The following is a 17,009-nucleotide window of genomic DNA, read 5'->3' as shown; positions in this document are numbered from 1 at the left end:
CAATGCATGACACAGTACAATAATGCATTTTTAGCTTAGAGTGAGGTAAACATCTATAAAAAAAGATAACAGTACTTACCAGATCAAAGCAAAACAAGGAATCGATTCAAACCAGACGAAGCACATGAAAAAGGAAGGGTACCCGTATAAATACGGATGGAGCGCCTGACGCATAGCAATGGCTACCTGGTAAAGCTTAACTGTTAAGCTTACGACTCGAGCCAAACTACTGTAGTTGTATCTTCATCCATTCGATCTAAATGGATCAACTTTGCTTCAATTTGGAGGTGCGGTCTAAAACTTTTCTCTCCCCTTGAATTTTGAGTCTCAAATTTCAAGTGTGGCTTAGATTTGGGAAATTTATTTTTCCTTGATTTCAAATCTAATTTTTCAGGTGCGGCTTAAATTCAAGTGCGGCTTAGATTCGAGTAAATACGGTATTTCTCTACACCCGAGTAAGGACTGTGTCCAATAGCTTATTTGCTTCAAAATGTGTGTGTCTGACACTTAATGTCTCGTCTATGTGGTGAGTTGCAATCTATCAAATCCATCACAGATTTTTCACTTTTAAAAATATCCATTAGCAATAGTACTGTAATGTCATCTCCTGGGGGGGGAGGGGGGGGGGGGGTACATACTGCCCAGCGATTCTGTCTTCTCTTAATTTTACAACAACCAATCTGTCGGGTTCTACAAATGTTATGTGCAGGAACACAGTGCTCCATGTTTCTCTGCTTCATTATTACTACCCGGTGAAGTTCAATATTCCTCTCTGACCGCGTTCCAAGTCTCTGTAACTGGACACAGTCGCTTCTGCATCACCCGACGGTGCAATTTTGGAGAACAGTTACGTGTCCTAACTATGAAGAGACGAGATTCTGTGAGACACGTACTAACCTAAGACTTTGTGCACGTCGGTGCCCGCAAACACGGGCATCGTGAGTATCCGCAGCAGCAACTGCTCGAGGGGAACGCGGTGGAGCTCGGGTACCGGCTGCGAGTCGAAGTGGTACTGAAAGCGGTGGTGCGTGTACAGGTAGCAGCACACCCCGGGCATCACTCGACCCGCGCGACCCTTGCGCTGCCTCGCATTAGCCCTCGACACCCACACTGTGTCCAGACTCCCCATATTCTTGTTGGAATCAAATCTGTGGGCAAAAAGCAAGACTCAAATTGAAGTTTTATTTAGGACAGTGTACCGACAGAAGGCAAGATATCGCTCTGTCGGTGGGACGAGTGCGAGACTTACACTTACACTGACAAATTCACAAAAAAGTTTGGGACAGTATTCTCTGCAAGGTAATCAACCTAGCAAATAAACTGCCCAACAATATATGAGAGAGTTAACTAAAACCAAGAAGTTTGAACAAGCATTTAAAACATTTAGCATAAGTAATACAGACAAAAGAAAACTTTTATATGTTACAGATATGGAACACTACAACTGTGATGAATAAAAGTTCCATAAGTAACTGCAACCTATGCAACTGGTAACAATGATTTCTGAAAATCTTTATCAATGTTACCTGCTATGTTACTAAATGGCTAAATGGTTACATGAACCTCTACATAATGGCTTCCATGGGCAACAAAATTTTGATTTTCAATATCTCATATAATTACTGACAGAATTCAAAAATTTAAAATTCTATCACAATCTACTCGCTAACAGTAGACTAGATTCATCCAGTATTTGAGAATGAGAGCACTTAGTGACATCTAACAGACACAACTTCAGACCTTTTTCAAAATTATTTCTCACTGACATATCCTACAACATAATGAAACAAACAAGGTTTATCGCATACTACATTTTCACTGTTCTTGCAGTAAATATTCAGCTTCATGCATGATTTTTTAATTTATTACTCCCTTACTACTAACTGTATTCGCAACATATTTTGCACCCACTCTCTGAATGGACCTGCACATTATACCATTGTACGACACACAGTTCAGGAGATATCACGTCACAAATACTGAGATGCGTGGAGACCTAGCTATTTTTCAAACGGAGTGCAAATTACCCAGGCTACACTCATCCAGAGTTTGATAAAGAGAACACTTATAAACTTCCAACAAACTATAATTTCAGTTTCCTAAACTTTTTCTCTTTTAGAAACTAGTAAAATCAACAAAATTACTGTTTTGTGTCTGCAACCAAAGATTTTTCTTGCTTAACACCGAATATTTAACACACTAACTCATCTGTACAATTTTCAGACATTTTAAGCTGTTTAGTACATGGGAGTTTGAGACTTGAAGGCTTGGGAAAAGTACCTGCTGCACAGCACAGAATTACTAAAATAACATGGAAAAGGGCATGTTGAAATAGGTTGGGATTGGTGAAAGAGAGATGCAATTGGTAAAGAGTGTTGGTATTGGTAAAAAAGTTTTGCAGTTGGTTAACAATTAAGAAAATAAACCACCTCAGTCACTCATATCTTCAGAGCACCATGTGTGGTACTGGAAAACCGTACGCCTAAGGTCGGTGATGAAAAATGCTAATTTCCTTTCATCTCTCTGAACTCAATGTCTCCTTCATTGTGAAAGGATGCCAACTCAGTTTTTCAGACACAAAATGGGAATGCATGAAGGATGTAACAGGGAGGCAGGGGCGTCATCATGGTCCTGCTGTGAGCCTAAAGATGTGTATGTAGAGTGAGCAATCTATACAGTAGCTCGAGATGGGACATGAATAAAAAGAGCAACACCACTTCCAGAATTACATAAATATGTTAGTAATTATATGCATGCATGTTTGCTAAGTTTTAATCATCTTCTGTTGCTGCACAGAGCTGACATGTGTAATGTACCATAAAATGATTTGTGGTTTAGCAGACAGTTAAAAAAAGTAAGAACACTAACATTTAGTCCATACAATTAACTTGTATGCCTCACACAATACTCCAAGCTGATGAATAAAAAAGGAAAACTAGAATTGAAATGAGAACAGAAAAAAAGAATGACCTGAAGATAATCAAATGGAACTATTGAAGGGTAGGGTGAAAATTCCCATACGGTCACAGGCTGTGAGAAATAAAAGATTACATAAAAAGACAACAATATTTCAAATGTAAACATCAGTTCTCATTTACCTGTACTAGTCTATCTACTGCCTTTACTTATTAGTATTGCTCAGTATGATACACTCACACATTATATGGTGCTCTGCACAATGCTTTTCACATCCATCATGTGAAACCCAACGTGCACTTTTCTCATATGACATACTGGAAGCTTTGGATCAAGGCAGCCAGATAGACACGGTATTTCTTGATTTCAGTAGAGCACTAGACTCAGTACCAAATCCACACTTATTATCAAAAGTATAATCATATGAGGCATCGAGTGTAATTTGTGATTTGATTGAGGATTTTTTGGTAGGGAGGACGCAACAAGTTATTGGGGATGGATAGTCATAAAAACATTTAGAAGTAACCTTGTGTGTGCCCCCTTGCTGTTCACGTTGTATTTTAATGATCTTGCCGACAATTTAATAGTAACCTCAGTCTTTTTGCAGATGATTCAGTTGTCTATAATGAAGTACTGTCAGAAAGAAGCTGCATGAATAATCAGTCAGATCAAAGTGGTGCAAAGATTGGCAACTTGCTTAAAATGTTCAGAAATGTAAAAAAGAAAAAAAATGGTATCCTATGGCTACAATATCAACAAGTTGTAATTGAAATCAGTAAACTCGTACAAATACCTGGGTGTAACCAACTGCACAATACTGTAGGGATATTGCATGGAATGACCACATAGGCTCAATTATAGGTAAAACAGGTGGTAGACACTTGTTCCTTGGTAGAATACTGGGGAAATGCAATCAGCCTACAAAGAAAGTTGCCTGCAAATCACTAGTGCAATACATTCTAGAATGCTGCTCAGATGTGTGTGACCTATACCGAAAGGACTAAGAGGGGATACTGAATGTAAACACCCAGAGAAGGGCAATGTGAATAAGCACAGGCAGACTCCTGAAGATAGATGTAAACTATACCAAGAAAGCCTACTTTAGTTTCAAGAATTGCCTTTATATCATGATTCTAAGGATATACTACAATCCCCTAAAGATGGCTCCTGCAGAGATGGTGAGGACATGATTAGATTAATTATTTCGTGCACTCATTCTTCCTGCGCTCCATATATGAATGGAACATGAAATAACCCCAATAACTGGTACAGGAGTACAGATGTAGATGCGTATTTGCTGATTATGAACACTGTATTTTTTCCCTGTGTATGCACTCTCTTCTTTCCATCTTTCACACTCTCCGTGGTTGAGGTTTCAGCTCTAAGAATTTAACTTTAATCCTACTGACAAAGGAACCTCTACTTCACTGCTTCTACATCTACTCAATGTTTTTTATTGTTTAAGGAGTAAAGAAGGATTCCTTTCTATAGCTGTTTCTGTGCCTACCAATAACTTAACACCTCAACTAATCAGCGAGTTGTTAACTTTTCACCCTAAATTATTTATATTACACCTAGTACTTTCCATTAGTTGTTACCTTTTCACCTTAAATTATTTATATTACACCTAGTACTTTCCATTACTCTATTTAACTTTTGTTGACATTAAGCATTATATACATACTATTTCAAAATAATGTAACGGGTAGCTAATAGGCATATGAAAACTAAATGTCACTACTCAGTATCTCAGACCCATATTATTCTTTTGATGCAGTGTCAGAAGATTAGCTTGTTTCAGTTTAATTCTAGAATAATGAAAGCGAAATACCTAAGAGTTGTGTTAATGTTTTATGTACCTATCTGGCATCCAGGAATTCACTGTACAGGCAAGTGTGAGTCTGTCTTGCCGTAATGTTCCTTCTAGAATGTTGGATAATTTTCCAGAATGTTACATACAATCTTCTAAAAGTTTGAGAATGTTCCAGAATGTAAGCACTTTTTCATCTTTTCCACTGTGAAACACATCTCTTTTTACTGAGTAAGTGCTCATAGCTCTTATGGTATGCATGTGTAATGGATGTTTTTTTCTTATTCTGGTTCATGCTACCACCAATCCAAATATAGAATGCTTTTTTTTTTTACACCTTGTATGTTGAGACTGAACTTTATTTTGAAAGTATGAGTTAAATTATAAAGAATCCGTTGCTAAGTATTATCTCCAGCATGCTGTATGGTACAGTACACACTATTTGGAACCCCCATCTAGTACTAATTTGCCTGAACTTCAAGAATGGGAACACACTCTACACCATAGCTCCTCATCTCACTACCTTTCTGGACTTAACCCCTGTTAAGGACCCCCCCCCCCCCCCCTTTCCATTTTTCATTGAAGAATTTATTTGCTCTATTACTTTTTTTATCTACATCTTCACCACCCCCTCTTTTTTTTTTCTCCTAGTTCTTAATTTCGCTATTCATTTCACTTTTCTTTTCCAATCCCCTCCTAATTCTTACTTGCACTATTCATTTTCAATACTCAATTTCCTTTGTCTTAACCCATCCCTTACTTCCTACTCTGCCCCATCATCTTACGACTGAAGCTGGCACAGAGCTTCCAATGTTCTGTCTTTGACCTCCCACTGCCTCCAACACCTCCCCTTCATCTTTGTCTCTCATCATCCTCACAACAGGTGCATCCTATTCTTCCCAAGCTAACTCGCCTTCCTCTCCAATGAAAGAGAATACAGTACCAACAGTTAGCTTTTTTACTTTCAAATATGTGTATCAGCAGCAGTGAAATTTCACATCATAGGGAAATTACTGGTCAGCTTTTTCCTTTACATCCCTACAATATTCCCAAATGACTTTTACTTTTGATACAATGAGTATACAGCAGTTATCATTTGTGAATGTGTGTAGTTCAATACTGCAGTTGTCTGTAACCTTGCTAAAGTTGTCAGTGACAGATATCTAAAGACATATAACAATCGTGACCAGCTAAAAAACCTGTTCATGGATTCCCACCTTTACTCACATTCATCTGCTCATCTGCTGAATCACACTCATCCACAACATAAAATTGAAAACATGATATTTTCTAAAATCTGCTGAACAAATATATAAACAAACAGAGTTAAGAATATAAAAAAGTGCTAAAAAAATGTGGCTAGCAGCTGACCTGCAGAACCACTGGATGAGTCAATCACCATGAAAACACATTAAAAGTATTCTCCTTAAAAATGCAGGTAGTAGCTGTAATAATAAGACGACATGAAAGTGTACCTGTTTTCCTTCATTTTTCCAGTGTCTATTACAAATACACAGTCATCAATGGTGACAGACGTTTCTGCTATATTTGTAGACAAGACTATCTTTCGCATTCCATTCTTTGGTTTCCTGAAAGAGAAAAAGAAAAGTGTTAGCTAGTAAAAACAATTAAGTGAAAAACAAGAGCTATTATTTAGTAAGAAAGATAATACAACTGCAGTTGATTAGGTCAAGAAATAGCACATTGCAGTATAGCTTTCCGACATAATTTGAGGTCTGACAATTATTGGACTAAAAGTAAATGTTGGGGTGATTAATCTTTCTGACAGTACAAATGTTTATAAAGCATTGTGTTTCCTGAAGTTTACCTGACAGATCGAATATTCCATCATTTTTTGGGTGTGCGTTTGAGATGTTTCGAAATCAACCTCTCTACAATTCCCAAGGTGAGTCACTTGCAAGCTTTTAAATCACTTTATATGCTGTGGAGTAAATGTACATGTGTTAAGAGATATCACCATTGGCAACAAGAGCACCACTCACAGATTAAACTAGATGTGTCTATGAGTAATATAAAGCAAGCACAGGATTTACCAAGTGTGTTGTTGATAATTATGGGTGGCATGAAGATTTAGAATATTTATTTTGAAAGCGCAGACATGAAATGAGGGGTTTCCACAATTTGTTGAGCTGGAAACTGTCGCCTCAGTTGAGCAGGTTGTCTGCTAACTGGATTTCCACAGTTTCCTTGACCATCAAATCCCAGGTGAGACCAAGCTGTGGCCAATGTCTTAACTTTCCTGTAAGCCGCGGAATGGCCAGTGGAAATACACTGTTCAGCCACAGCTGATTTATTACACTGTAAAAGGCAGGTATATCACTGGTGTTCGATGCAACATTCTTTGACAGTCTATTTACTGTTCAAAGGAAATATCCTAAGTCTTCATGGCACCCATAATTATCAACAACACACTTCGTAAGCACTGTGGATTCACCGATTCAGTGCTTGCTTTGTTTTACTCTTACGTGCATCAAGTTTAATCTATGACTAATGCTCTTGTTACCAACAGTGTTGTCTCTAAAGCATGTATGTTTACTACATAGTGTACACAGTGACTTAAAAACTTGCAAGCACCTCTCCTTGAAAATGGCTGAAAGGTTATCAGCCAAAATATTGGAATCTGAATTAAAAATATCCTTGATGCATGACCAAGAAATGATGAAATATTTATACAGTGAAGCTTGTAGTACTCATCATTCACGATGATTTTTCACCAATAGTGCAATATAACAGTAACACATCATTTTCCCTATTTACGAGCATTATGTTATATTTATTTATAGTCAGGGTCAACTACCAATCCTTGTCCCAATCTTTGAGTCTATGTAGGTCTTCCTGCATTTTGTTCAGGCTTCTGATGTTGCAACCTTCCTGTAGGCAACAGCAATGTCTAACAAAAAGCCTCATGTACCTTCCAATGTTACTCACTAGATTACTCACAAATACTATAAGGAATAATGGCCCCTAAAACACACCCTTTCAGTGCTCCAGAAATTATCTTTACACATGTCAATTTCGTTGGTTGGTTAGTCAGCTGACTGGGGATTAAAGCATCACAATGATTTTTTTTTCCTTCTTCCTTAGCCTGTATAACTTGCCTTGAATAGACAGTGACATTTATTGAACAGAAAACAATACTTCTATGATGACAACATAACTCATAAAGTGTTTGGACTTTAATAGTGGTAACATTGATTTAATTTTCATCTCCACGAGTAAAAAGGAGAATCTCTTGTCATTTTTTGTCACTGTTTTGTTCTTCTCTTATTAGTTGTTCTTAGGTGTCCAGCCTGTATCTGTATGGACATATTGTCTATGTAAATCTTACTGTATAATAAGTAATGATCAATGAAATTAATTGTATTGTGGTTCTTCATTTTACTGTCAACATTATTTTTTAATAGCTCATCTCATGGATCAAGCGGTAAGTTTCTGTAAACAGACTTACCCAGCCTGGTTAGCATCTGTTCAGCCACCACTGTGGCCATCTGACTTAATTTATATTTATTACACGGAACTTGCTTAGTCAGGGTTTATACGCGGACAAGGAAAAAATATTCCCGGATTTCCCAGTTAAAAATAAACTTTCTCCCGGGTAAAAACACACTTTTTCCGTCTTAAGTAACGGTATATTTTCCCTTGGAACTGCAAAAACTTATCAATCCTTTGAATGGTTATGGTCTTGGACACAGGTGTAGAATTTTCCTGCACTTTATAAAACGAAACTCAGGGAAAAAGACACGTTTTGGAAATATCTTTGATGTGCAACAACATGTACACTGCGTATTTTCGTATTACGAAAGTATACATCAAAATTCCACCAAACACCGCATGCTACTTTCCGAATCACTGAAATCGAGATTGCAATGGGGTTTTGTAAGCCAGTCATAGCTCATGTCACGTGATCCCGCCAGCTGATGACAGCGAATATTTAGAGCATAGGACACATGATGTAGTCAGCCAATAGCAACATCATTGTTAAGTAGTGGTAACACACAAGTTAATGGTTTAAATTAATATACACCGTGTTGCTACAAGAAAAGCAAAGCTTTCACATATAATATTGGTCTCTAAGGTTAATAAGCTGCAAGAGAAGCTAATTTGCATATAAAGTTGATTTTTTTGCGCGTGTTACACTTTAAGGTATATCACACAAATGTGCCAGTAAAATTTTTAATAATGACATAAATGTCTGATCTTCACGGTTCAACATGCTTCTAAATGGCTCGTCATCAAAGAGTTGATTTTTAAATGAGACTCAAACGCTCTGTAATTTAAGAAATTCATGGTACATTCTCGCGCATAATCCAACTTATGTTAAAGGATATTTACTTTGAAAGTAACGCTTTTCAAACCAGCATTCCCAATATTTTTCCGCGACCTGTTAGAAATAGGTTCGTTTCAGCAGTTGCCATAGAGCGCCAGGTAACAGGCGACAACGCGCTTGTGCAGCTACCATGACGTAGGAAGCCCGTATGTACGTACATGTAAAACATTAAAAGATCTTACATTCTGATGTAAAAGCAGCAAGACATCACAGAGTACTCCAAGAGCATCAGAATTTCGTGAACCATACTAAAATGTGCACATTTAAACTGCAACTTAAAGTACACATTCGTATGTCCATATTCCCAATGAAGTAGACCTCGACCTGATATTAAGCTTTCCAGTGTGGTTTTCGGGGTGTAAATTTTCTTGGAGCACCAGTACTGTATTACATCATGTTTGGTTCTTTATTATGGCGTAATGCCATACATGCTAGAAGATGAAAATGTGCACTTGAAACACAGCGAACAGTTGAAATTAGCCAGTACTGTGGAATTAAAAATTTTGTTTCAAATACATTGACTGCCTCTGAGGAAAAGGTTAATAAAAGCCCAATTTCTTTAGCAAACAGACAAAAATAACTTCATTGTTCTGCAAGGCGATTAATGCTTGACTGTCCGAAAGGTGGAAATAAAATAAAATCTGAAACTAATTAAATATTTAAACCTTTCATAATTATGTGACTGTATTATAATTCACTTGATATCTCCCAGCCACAGATATCCGTTTTATTTTCGTTTGACGTGAGAGTAAAAGAAGGGGAAACAGCAAAATTACTAAACGTAAACATGGGTCACGTGGAGACTACCCACTGTAACTCAGGCTGCTCTGCGCATCAGCCCCGGATCTACGATATTTGCGAACTGGGTCAATATTTAAAAAAAATCGAAATTTCAAAAATATGTGCATCTTGTAGGGCACATCATTCTGAAAAGTTTGAAACATAAAACATATGTGTTTGAGAAAATTTATGACTTGTTATTTGGTCTTAAGTGTGCCAAAGTGCAGTACCACACCTCTTCATACAGCATTCTTCTATCGCACGTCACTGTATTTTGCTCTGTGGAATTGGAAGGTTGTAAGCGATGCCATCAAACTATATTCAGGTCAGTGGAATTTGAAATGTCCTGTGGTGCCTCTCCTGCTCCCACTCGGCCCGTTTTATTTTTAAAAACTCGCCATTAATAGCAGATGGGATTATTTGTAATCGGGAGTACATGAAATCTTCAGAAAATTTGCACTCTTTATTGTCTGTTAGCTGATAACTTGCTGTTTTGTGTGACATAAAATTAAATACAGGCTAATACAGGCTACATAAAACCAACATAGGCGAGAGACAAGCAACAAAGTACACACTTCTTCAATCCTTACCTCCTATCATTTTTTTCTCTCTAATCTTGCTACAGCTTTACATGGCGTGCTTTCCTTTCTGCGCATGAATCTATTACCTCACCAAAGTTCGTCAAACATTTTGCTACACGAAAAATGGAAATATCGTTATCTGATACTGAAAAAGCTGTTAACACTAATAATACCCAAGACTGGCGTGGTTTCTCGATCTGATTACGTCTATTTTGTCACTGTATGCTAGATAAAACAAAATAGGCCTATGGGATGAGAAGTTCTGCCTTATGCAAGACACATTTTTTCTTTTGTGTCTTACACAATAACACGTAATGGCAGCGAAAACTCCACCTATGTTTTGAGTAATTGGAAAAACTGCATTGCCACGTGAACACAGGCAAAGAAGTAAGCCTATTTACTTCGCCAACAACACAGGAAAACATACCACAACTTCAAAACTATGACAAGTTGTATATTGTGTAGCAGAACAGCTACCAAAACAAGTGAACAATAACATCATGTAAGTTAAAAATAAAAATGAACCCACTGACGATAGCACAAGTGCTGAAACGTGTATGGGTGAAACAAAAGAAAAGAGGTGTCTTGCATAAGGCGGAACTTCTCATCCCATTTTCTTAGCAAGCACAGAGACAACAAGAAGAACTGCACCACAAGATGATTATCAAAATAGGCCTTTCTAATATAGCAGCAATTTTGTAACACACCAAATAAGCAATACTGTATTGGCACTAATGGTCATTTTTATAACATGACAGAATATAATTCACAAAGTAACAATATTAAATGCCTATTAGGCCTACTACAAGCAAAAAGCTTTATGTTAGGAAATAGTTTCACATTTCATTCATACGCACCAGTTTCTCAAGCATGAGATCGAAAAGTAGTATTACAAAATTTTTATATAAATTTGGAATCGTCTTATTCTTCCACAATTGGTGTGATGTCCCCGTTTCTTCTGCTTCCTCGTTCTAACAAACCATCTTGTCATCACCAATTCTGTAGCTATTCCTGCCACTGTGAAAATTTGTTCGCCGATTAACTTCACTAACCCTGCCAGAATCACTGGTTTAGTTACCCTGCGATTATTTTGCGGTGAAGCTTTGTTACATATTCGAACAAAATGTTTTCTGTGTTACTTCCAAAATAGAACTTATGCGGCTGCTAGCCGGGGACTGTACAACTGGTCCTTACTAGTGTAACGATCTGGCCAAAAATTTTCTGTCACAATTTCATTTTCTTGGATACAACGAGAAGATAATACGCAATCTTTTTCACTTGTTATTCCTGTAGTCGTTTAGTTCCATTCTGGTAGACTGAATCTATGGATTTCACTAGTAATTATAACAATAACCCAATCAAGTACATAATATGACAGCGATTGCCGTTCATTCGTTCGGCTTTACTCCGCTCAGCTCATGTAGCCCCATCCCTTTTGTCTGCGGAAAGTTTATTTCTAGATGCGACGAGGATTCTCCTGACAGAGACATCACGTACACTATCCACACATTCAAAAATCAACTTATGATTCATTCAGAAATGAACTTAAAATGTATTCAAAAATGTTCAAAAACCAACAGGGATGCGTTTCAAAATCATATAAATGATCAATAGATCAACGTGCGCTGGATGCTAGGGTCTTTGTGAAACAAGGTTTTTTCGCCTCGAGAATATGAATTTGGCACCCCCTTTTGCCGGCAGCATCTAGCCGCTTGCTGCCACTGCTTGCACAGCCAACAGCCACATTCCTATAGCCAGAAGCGGGAGGATCTACTACTAAAATGCGACTCAACTGCGCATGCGCATGAGCCCGCTCGTAACTGCTAACACGAATCAAATGTAAACAGTTGTGACTTCACGCTCATCGGAGAGAATTTGTTGTTATGAAGTACTGCACAGTCTTCGCAAAGCCTTTGACACATTTGCTGTTGGCAGATGCTTGCATGAGGACTATGTGTCGTCGTCATATATGGCGCATTTCCTTTACAATTTAAGTTATTTTCCTTTTTTTTCTCTTGTTTATGTTTTATTGTTGAAGTATTATTCTGCAGCAGCGGGATACAGTAATATCCTTTGTTAGAGTAACAGTTCTTACCAGTCAAAATTACAAAAATTTAACTGAAAACTAAAACAATGAAAAATTCCCGGAATTCCAAAAAATTCCCGGAAGGAATTCCAAAATATTCCCGGAAGGAATTCCAAAATATTCCCGGAATTCCAAAATATTCCGGGGTTTTTCCTGGTGTTCTCCCGGTTGAAAAAATTCCCGGGTTTTTCCCGAATCTCCCAGTTGTCCCGGGTCGTATACACCCTGTTAGTTTATCTCTATGAAGTCCGATTTGCTTGTGCAAATAGAAATTGGTACTGCTACAATTTTAAATTTAAATTGCATAGTGGTGATAAAATCAAGTCACTGAGGACGCTTTTGATGACAGTGCTGAGAAATAATTTACTGGGAAGTAAAAGTATGTGGATCAATTGTTAAGTAAGTCAGAGCAGACAAGGTGTCCCCCAGAGCTCATGTATGAGGAGAGAAACCCAACCCACATCTGACCCCACACCAACCCTGTTAACGGCAAAGACAGTGACACAGTAAAACATACCTTCTAGTCAGGAGAGTCATAACAGTTAAAGTGAGAGACTAAAAACATAATGTATATCAGCTGGACTGTCAATGATAATACAAGGTGAAAGAAATAATTAAGGAAACAAGTGGGTGTGCCACGGGGCTCTGCATACAACAGGAGCTGTCCTTTCCAAAGTCATCCAACCCTTGATCCATTATGGTCAAAGTAATGAAGAGTGTAGCATTACACACTGTTCAACAGTGTGCTTGCTATCCCTAACAGAGAAAATTGGGTGAGGCTGAAAAAGGGCAAACTGCATCTAAAAGCAACTCAAACATACTACAAGTGGGCGATAGAGGCAGCCGGTATAGAAGGTAGTGTTAAGGGGAACCAGGCCCCAAGCAGCCCCTCAACCCTGAATGCAGTTTCAAACATTACATCAAATAATAAAAACTACTTTTATGGAGAAAATTAAAAACAGTTCAACTGTACATGGTTAGCTCACCAACATCAGAACAAAACAAATCAGATCATGCTTAGCATGGAAAGCCAGGAGGAAGTGGCATTCCATGGGTGCGAGATACTGTCTGTAAGGTTACACAATCACAATGTGGGAGAATAGTTCATTACATACATCAGTTTTATGCCATATGTTCAAACAAACTGGATATGTTTAAGTGAGAAGAAGATAATGACAGTGAAATGTAAGTTGCTGCCACCTGCCTGATAGCTCTGGTGAAACAGAAACTGTAATCATTTAAAATGTGGTGCTTTCAAAGAGCGTGAGAAGTGAAGTGAATACATAAACTATGAAATGAAGATGTGCTACATTGAATACGAGATTAAAGTTAACGGAAGACACTTAGTAGAAGAAGGGACATGCTAAAAGGGGCATCAGTTATAGTATCCTGGAAAAGCAAACACTGTGCTGGGAATGGCAGTAAAAGGGCAGTAGGGCAGACCAAGATAACTATCAAACAGGTGCTGGGTTTGGTAGTTACTTAGGAATGAAGAGATTTTTTCCAAGTGTAAATGTAAATGTCGTGTGACTAGGGCCTCCCGTCGGGTAAACCATTTGCCGCGTGCAAGTCTTTCGATTTGACGCCACTTCGGTGACTTGTGCGTCGATGGGGATGAAATGATGATGACTAGGACAACACAACACCCAGTCCCTGAGTGGAGAAAATCTCTGACCTAGCCAGGAATCGAACACAGGTCCTTAGGATTGACATTCTGTCATGCTGACCACTCAGCTACCGCGGGCGGACATTTGTTCCAGATAGAGCAGACTGACAACAGCATCAAACCAGTTGAAAGACTGATGATTTAAAAAAAAATAAGTGCATCTGGTTAGGCTGGTGCTGCATTTGTGCTATTCTTGAAGATATAATTAAAGTGTGGCACTATTACGTGATTCTTTGGACTGAGATAGATTGCCACTCATCATAAAGATGACCCACTGAGTTGCAGACAGGCACAACGGAAAGACTGTTACACATTATAGCTTTCAGCCAAAGTCTTCTTCAGTATACAATACTAACACACACATTTACACTAGCAAGCACATCTCCTACACACTGTGACCACTACCACCAGCAGCTCTGATTGGAATGTTACTGTCACACGAATAGCAATCCAGAGTGTGGCAGGGAAGGAGGAGGGATGGCAGGGTATGGCTGGGGAGAGAGAAGAGTGCTGTATGGTGGGGCATGCAGAGACTGGGTCACGGCATGATGATACTGCCAGGAACAGCATTGGGAGGTGGAAGAAACAAAGCGGGGATATTTATTTTTTTTTTTTTTTTTTTTTTTTTTTTTTTTTTTTTTTTTTTTTTTTTTTTTTTTTTTTTTTGTGGGGTTTAAGGGCGCTCAACTACTGAGGTCATTAGCGCCCAGTCACTGTTGTTAGAGCACATGGAATCTAGTAAAACTCAAGGGGATGGGGGGACACCCGAAGGACCCGACTAAGATGAAGATAAAAGAAGTAAAAAGGTTAGATGTCTCTGGACAAACCAGTCAAAGTTATAAAACGCAGAATACGAGCAGCTGCTCGAGCGTCATCAGCTAAAACATCTGGTAAAGTAGATGGCAGGGACAGGACAACACGAAATTGACTAAAACGGGGACACGACAATAAAACATGGCGCACTGTTAATGCCTGACCACAAGGGCACTGCGGGGCTGGGTCACCGGAGAGCAGGTAGCGGTGGCTAAACCGGCAATGCCCAATCCGCAAACTGGTCAGAAGGACCTCCTCTCGCCGAGATGGTCGGGAGGAGGTTGCCCAAGCAGTTGGGAGCGGTTTTACTGCCCAGAGCTTGTTTCCTTGGAGGGATGACCAAGCATCCCACCACAATGACACAAGCCTCTTACATACATCCCCACGAACGTCAGATGACGGGACACAATGGGAGGCTGGCCGAGGCAGGAGGACTGCAGCCTTGGCTGCAGCATCCGCAGCCTCGTTCCCAGGCACTCCTACATGTCCGGGAACCCACAGAAAGCTGACAGGAGAACCATTATCAGCGAAAGAATGGAGGGACTGCTGTATCCGTTGAATCAAGGGATGGACCGGATAGGGAGCTCCAAGGCTCTGAAGAGCACTGAGTGAGTCAGAGCACAGTACATACGATGAATGGCGGCGGCGGCGGGCATACTGAACGGCCTGATGGAGAGCAAAAAGCTCGGCCGTAAAGCTCGAACATTGGTTGAGGAGCCGGTATTTAAGGGTGGCGGCCCCGACGACAAAGGCACAGCCGACACCATCGTCAGTTTTGGAGCCATCGGTGTAAATAAAGGTGTGACCGGCAAGTCGAGCACGAAGTTCGACAAACCGTGAGCAATACACTGCAGCCGGAGTACCCTCCTTCGGGAGTGAGCTGAGGTCGAGACAAATATGAACCGGAGCCTGGAGCCAAGGTGGTGTCGGGCTCTCACCCTCTCTGAAGGTGGTAGGGAGGGCAAAATCCAATTGTCGAAGCAGGCGACGGAAGCGGACTCCGGGGGGCAACAGGGCAGACACATACAACCCGTACTGACGGTCGACAGAATCGGCGAAGAAGGACTGGTAAGAGGGGTGGTCGGGCATAGACAACAGCCGGCAGGCATACCGACACAGCAGTACGTTGCACCGGTAGGTCAATGGTAATTCGGCAGCTTCAGCATAAAGACTCTCGACAGGACTAGTGTAGAAGGCTCCGGTCGCAAGACGTATCCCCCGATGGTGGATAGAGTTGAGCCGGCGTAAGAGGGATGGCCGAGCGGACAAGTGGACGAAGCTCCCATAATCCAGCTTTGATCGTACAATAGACCGATACAAGCGAAGCAGGACAGTGCGATCCGCTCCCCAAGATGAACCGCTAAGAACTCTGAGGACATTAAGGGAACGTGTACAACGGGCCGCCAAATAAGAGACATGTGGAGACCAACACAGTTTCCTGTCCTACGTGAGCCCTCGAAACTTAGTTGTTTCCACGAATGGGAAAACAACGGGACCGAGATGTAAGGATGGCGGAAGGAACGCTTTATATCGCCAAAAGTTGATACAAACCGTCTTCTCTTCACAGAACCGGAAGCCATTTGCCACGCTCCATGAGTAGAGGCTGTCTAGACAACGCTGAAGCAGCGCTCCAGGAGGCATGTTCTCTGGGCACTGCAGTAGATCGCGAAGTCATCGACAAAGAGAGAGCCTGAGACATTAGGGGGAATACAATCCATAATTGGATTGATCGCGATGGCAAAAAGGGCTACGCTCAAGACGGAGCCCTGAGGCACTCCGTTCTCCTGGAGGAAGACGTCGGACAATACGGAACCCACACGTGCCCTAAACTTTCGATCCGTTAAAAAGGAATCAATAAAAAGGGGCAGGCGACCGCGTAGGCCCCACCTGTGCATAGTGCGGAGGATACCTCCTCTCCAACAGGTATCATAAGCCTTCTCCAGGTCGAAGAACACGGCTACCGTTTGGCGCCTTCGCAAAAAGTTGTTCATGATGAATGTCGACAAGGT

The 17,009-nt window shown here is 40.1% G+C and overlaps 1 protein-coding gene across 1 annotated transcript in view; it reads right to left on the bottom strand.

The window, feature by feature from the left end:
* Positions 1-17,009, bottom strand: part of LOC126424534 (putative ATP-dependent RNA helicase DHX57) — a 220,993-nt gene that overhangs the window by 46,800 nt on the left and 157,184 nt on the right. Inside the window, exons 16-17 of the mRNA XM_050087272.1 lie at positions 6,202-6,315; positions 898-1,148 (exon numbers count right to left, since the gene is read on the bottom strand). Of these exons, the coding sequence (XP_049943229.1) occupies positions 898-1,148; positions 6,202-6,315 (365 nt within the window). The remainder of the gene's footprint in view (positions 1-897; positions 1,149-6,201; positions 6,316-17,009) is intronic.

The sequence above is a fragment of the Schistocerca serialis genome, chromosome 10 (genome assembly GCF_023864345.2).
Source record: "Schistocerca serialis cubense isolate TAMUIC-IGC-003099 chromosome 10, iqSchSeri2.2, whole genome shotgun sequence".
Lineage (NCBI taxonomy): Eukaryota > Metazoa > Arthropoda > Insecta > Orthoptera > Acrididae > Schistocerca > Schistocerca serialis.
This window is presented reverse-complemented; position numbering and strand designations above follow the sequence as displayed.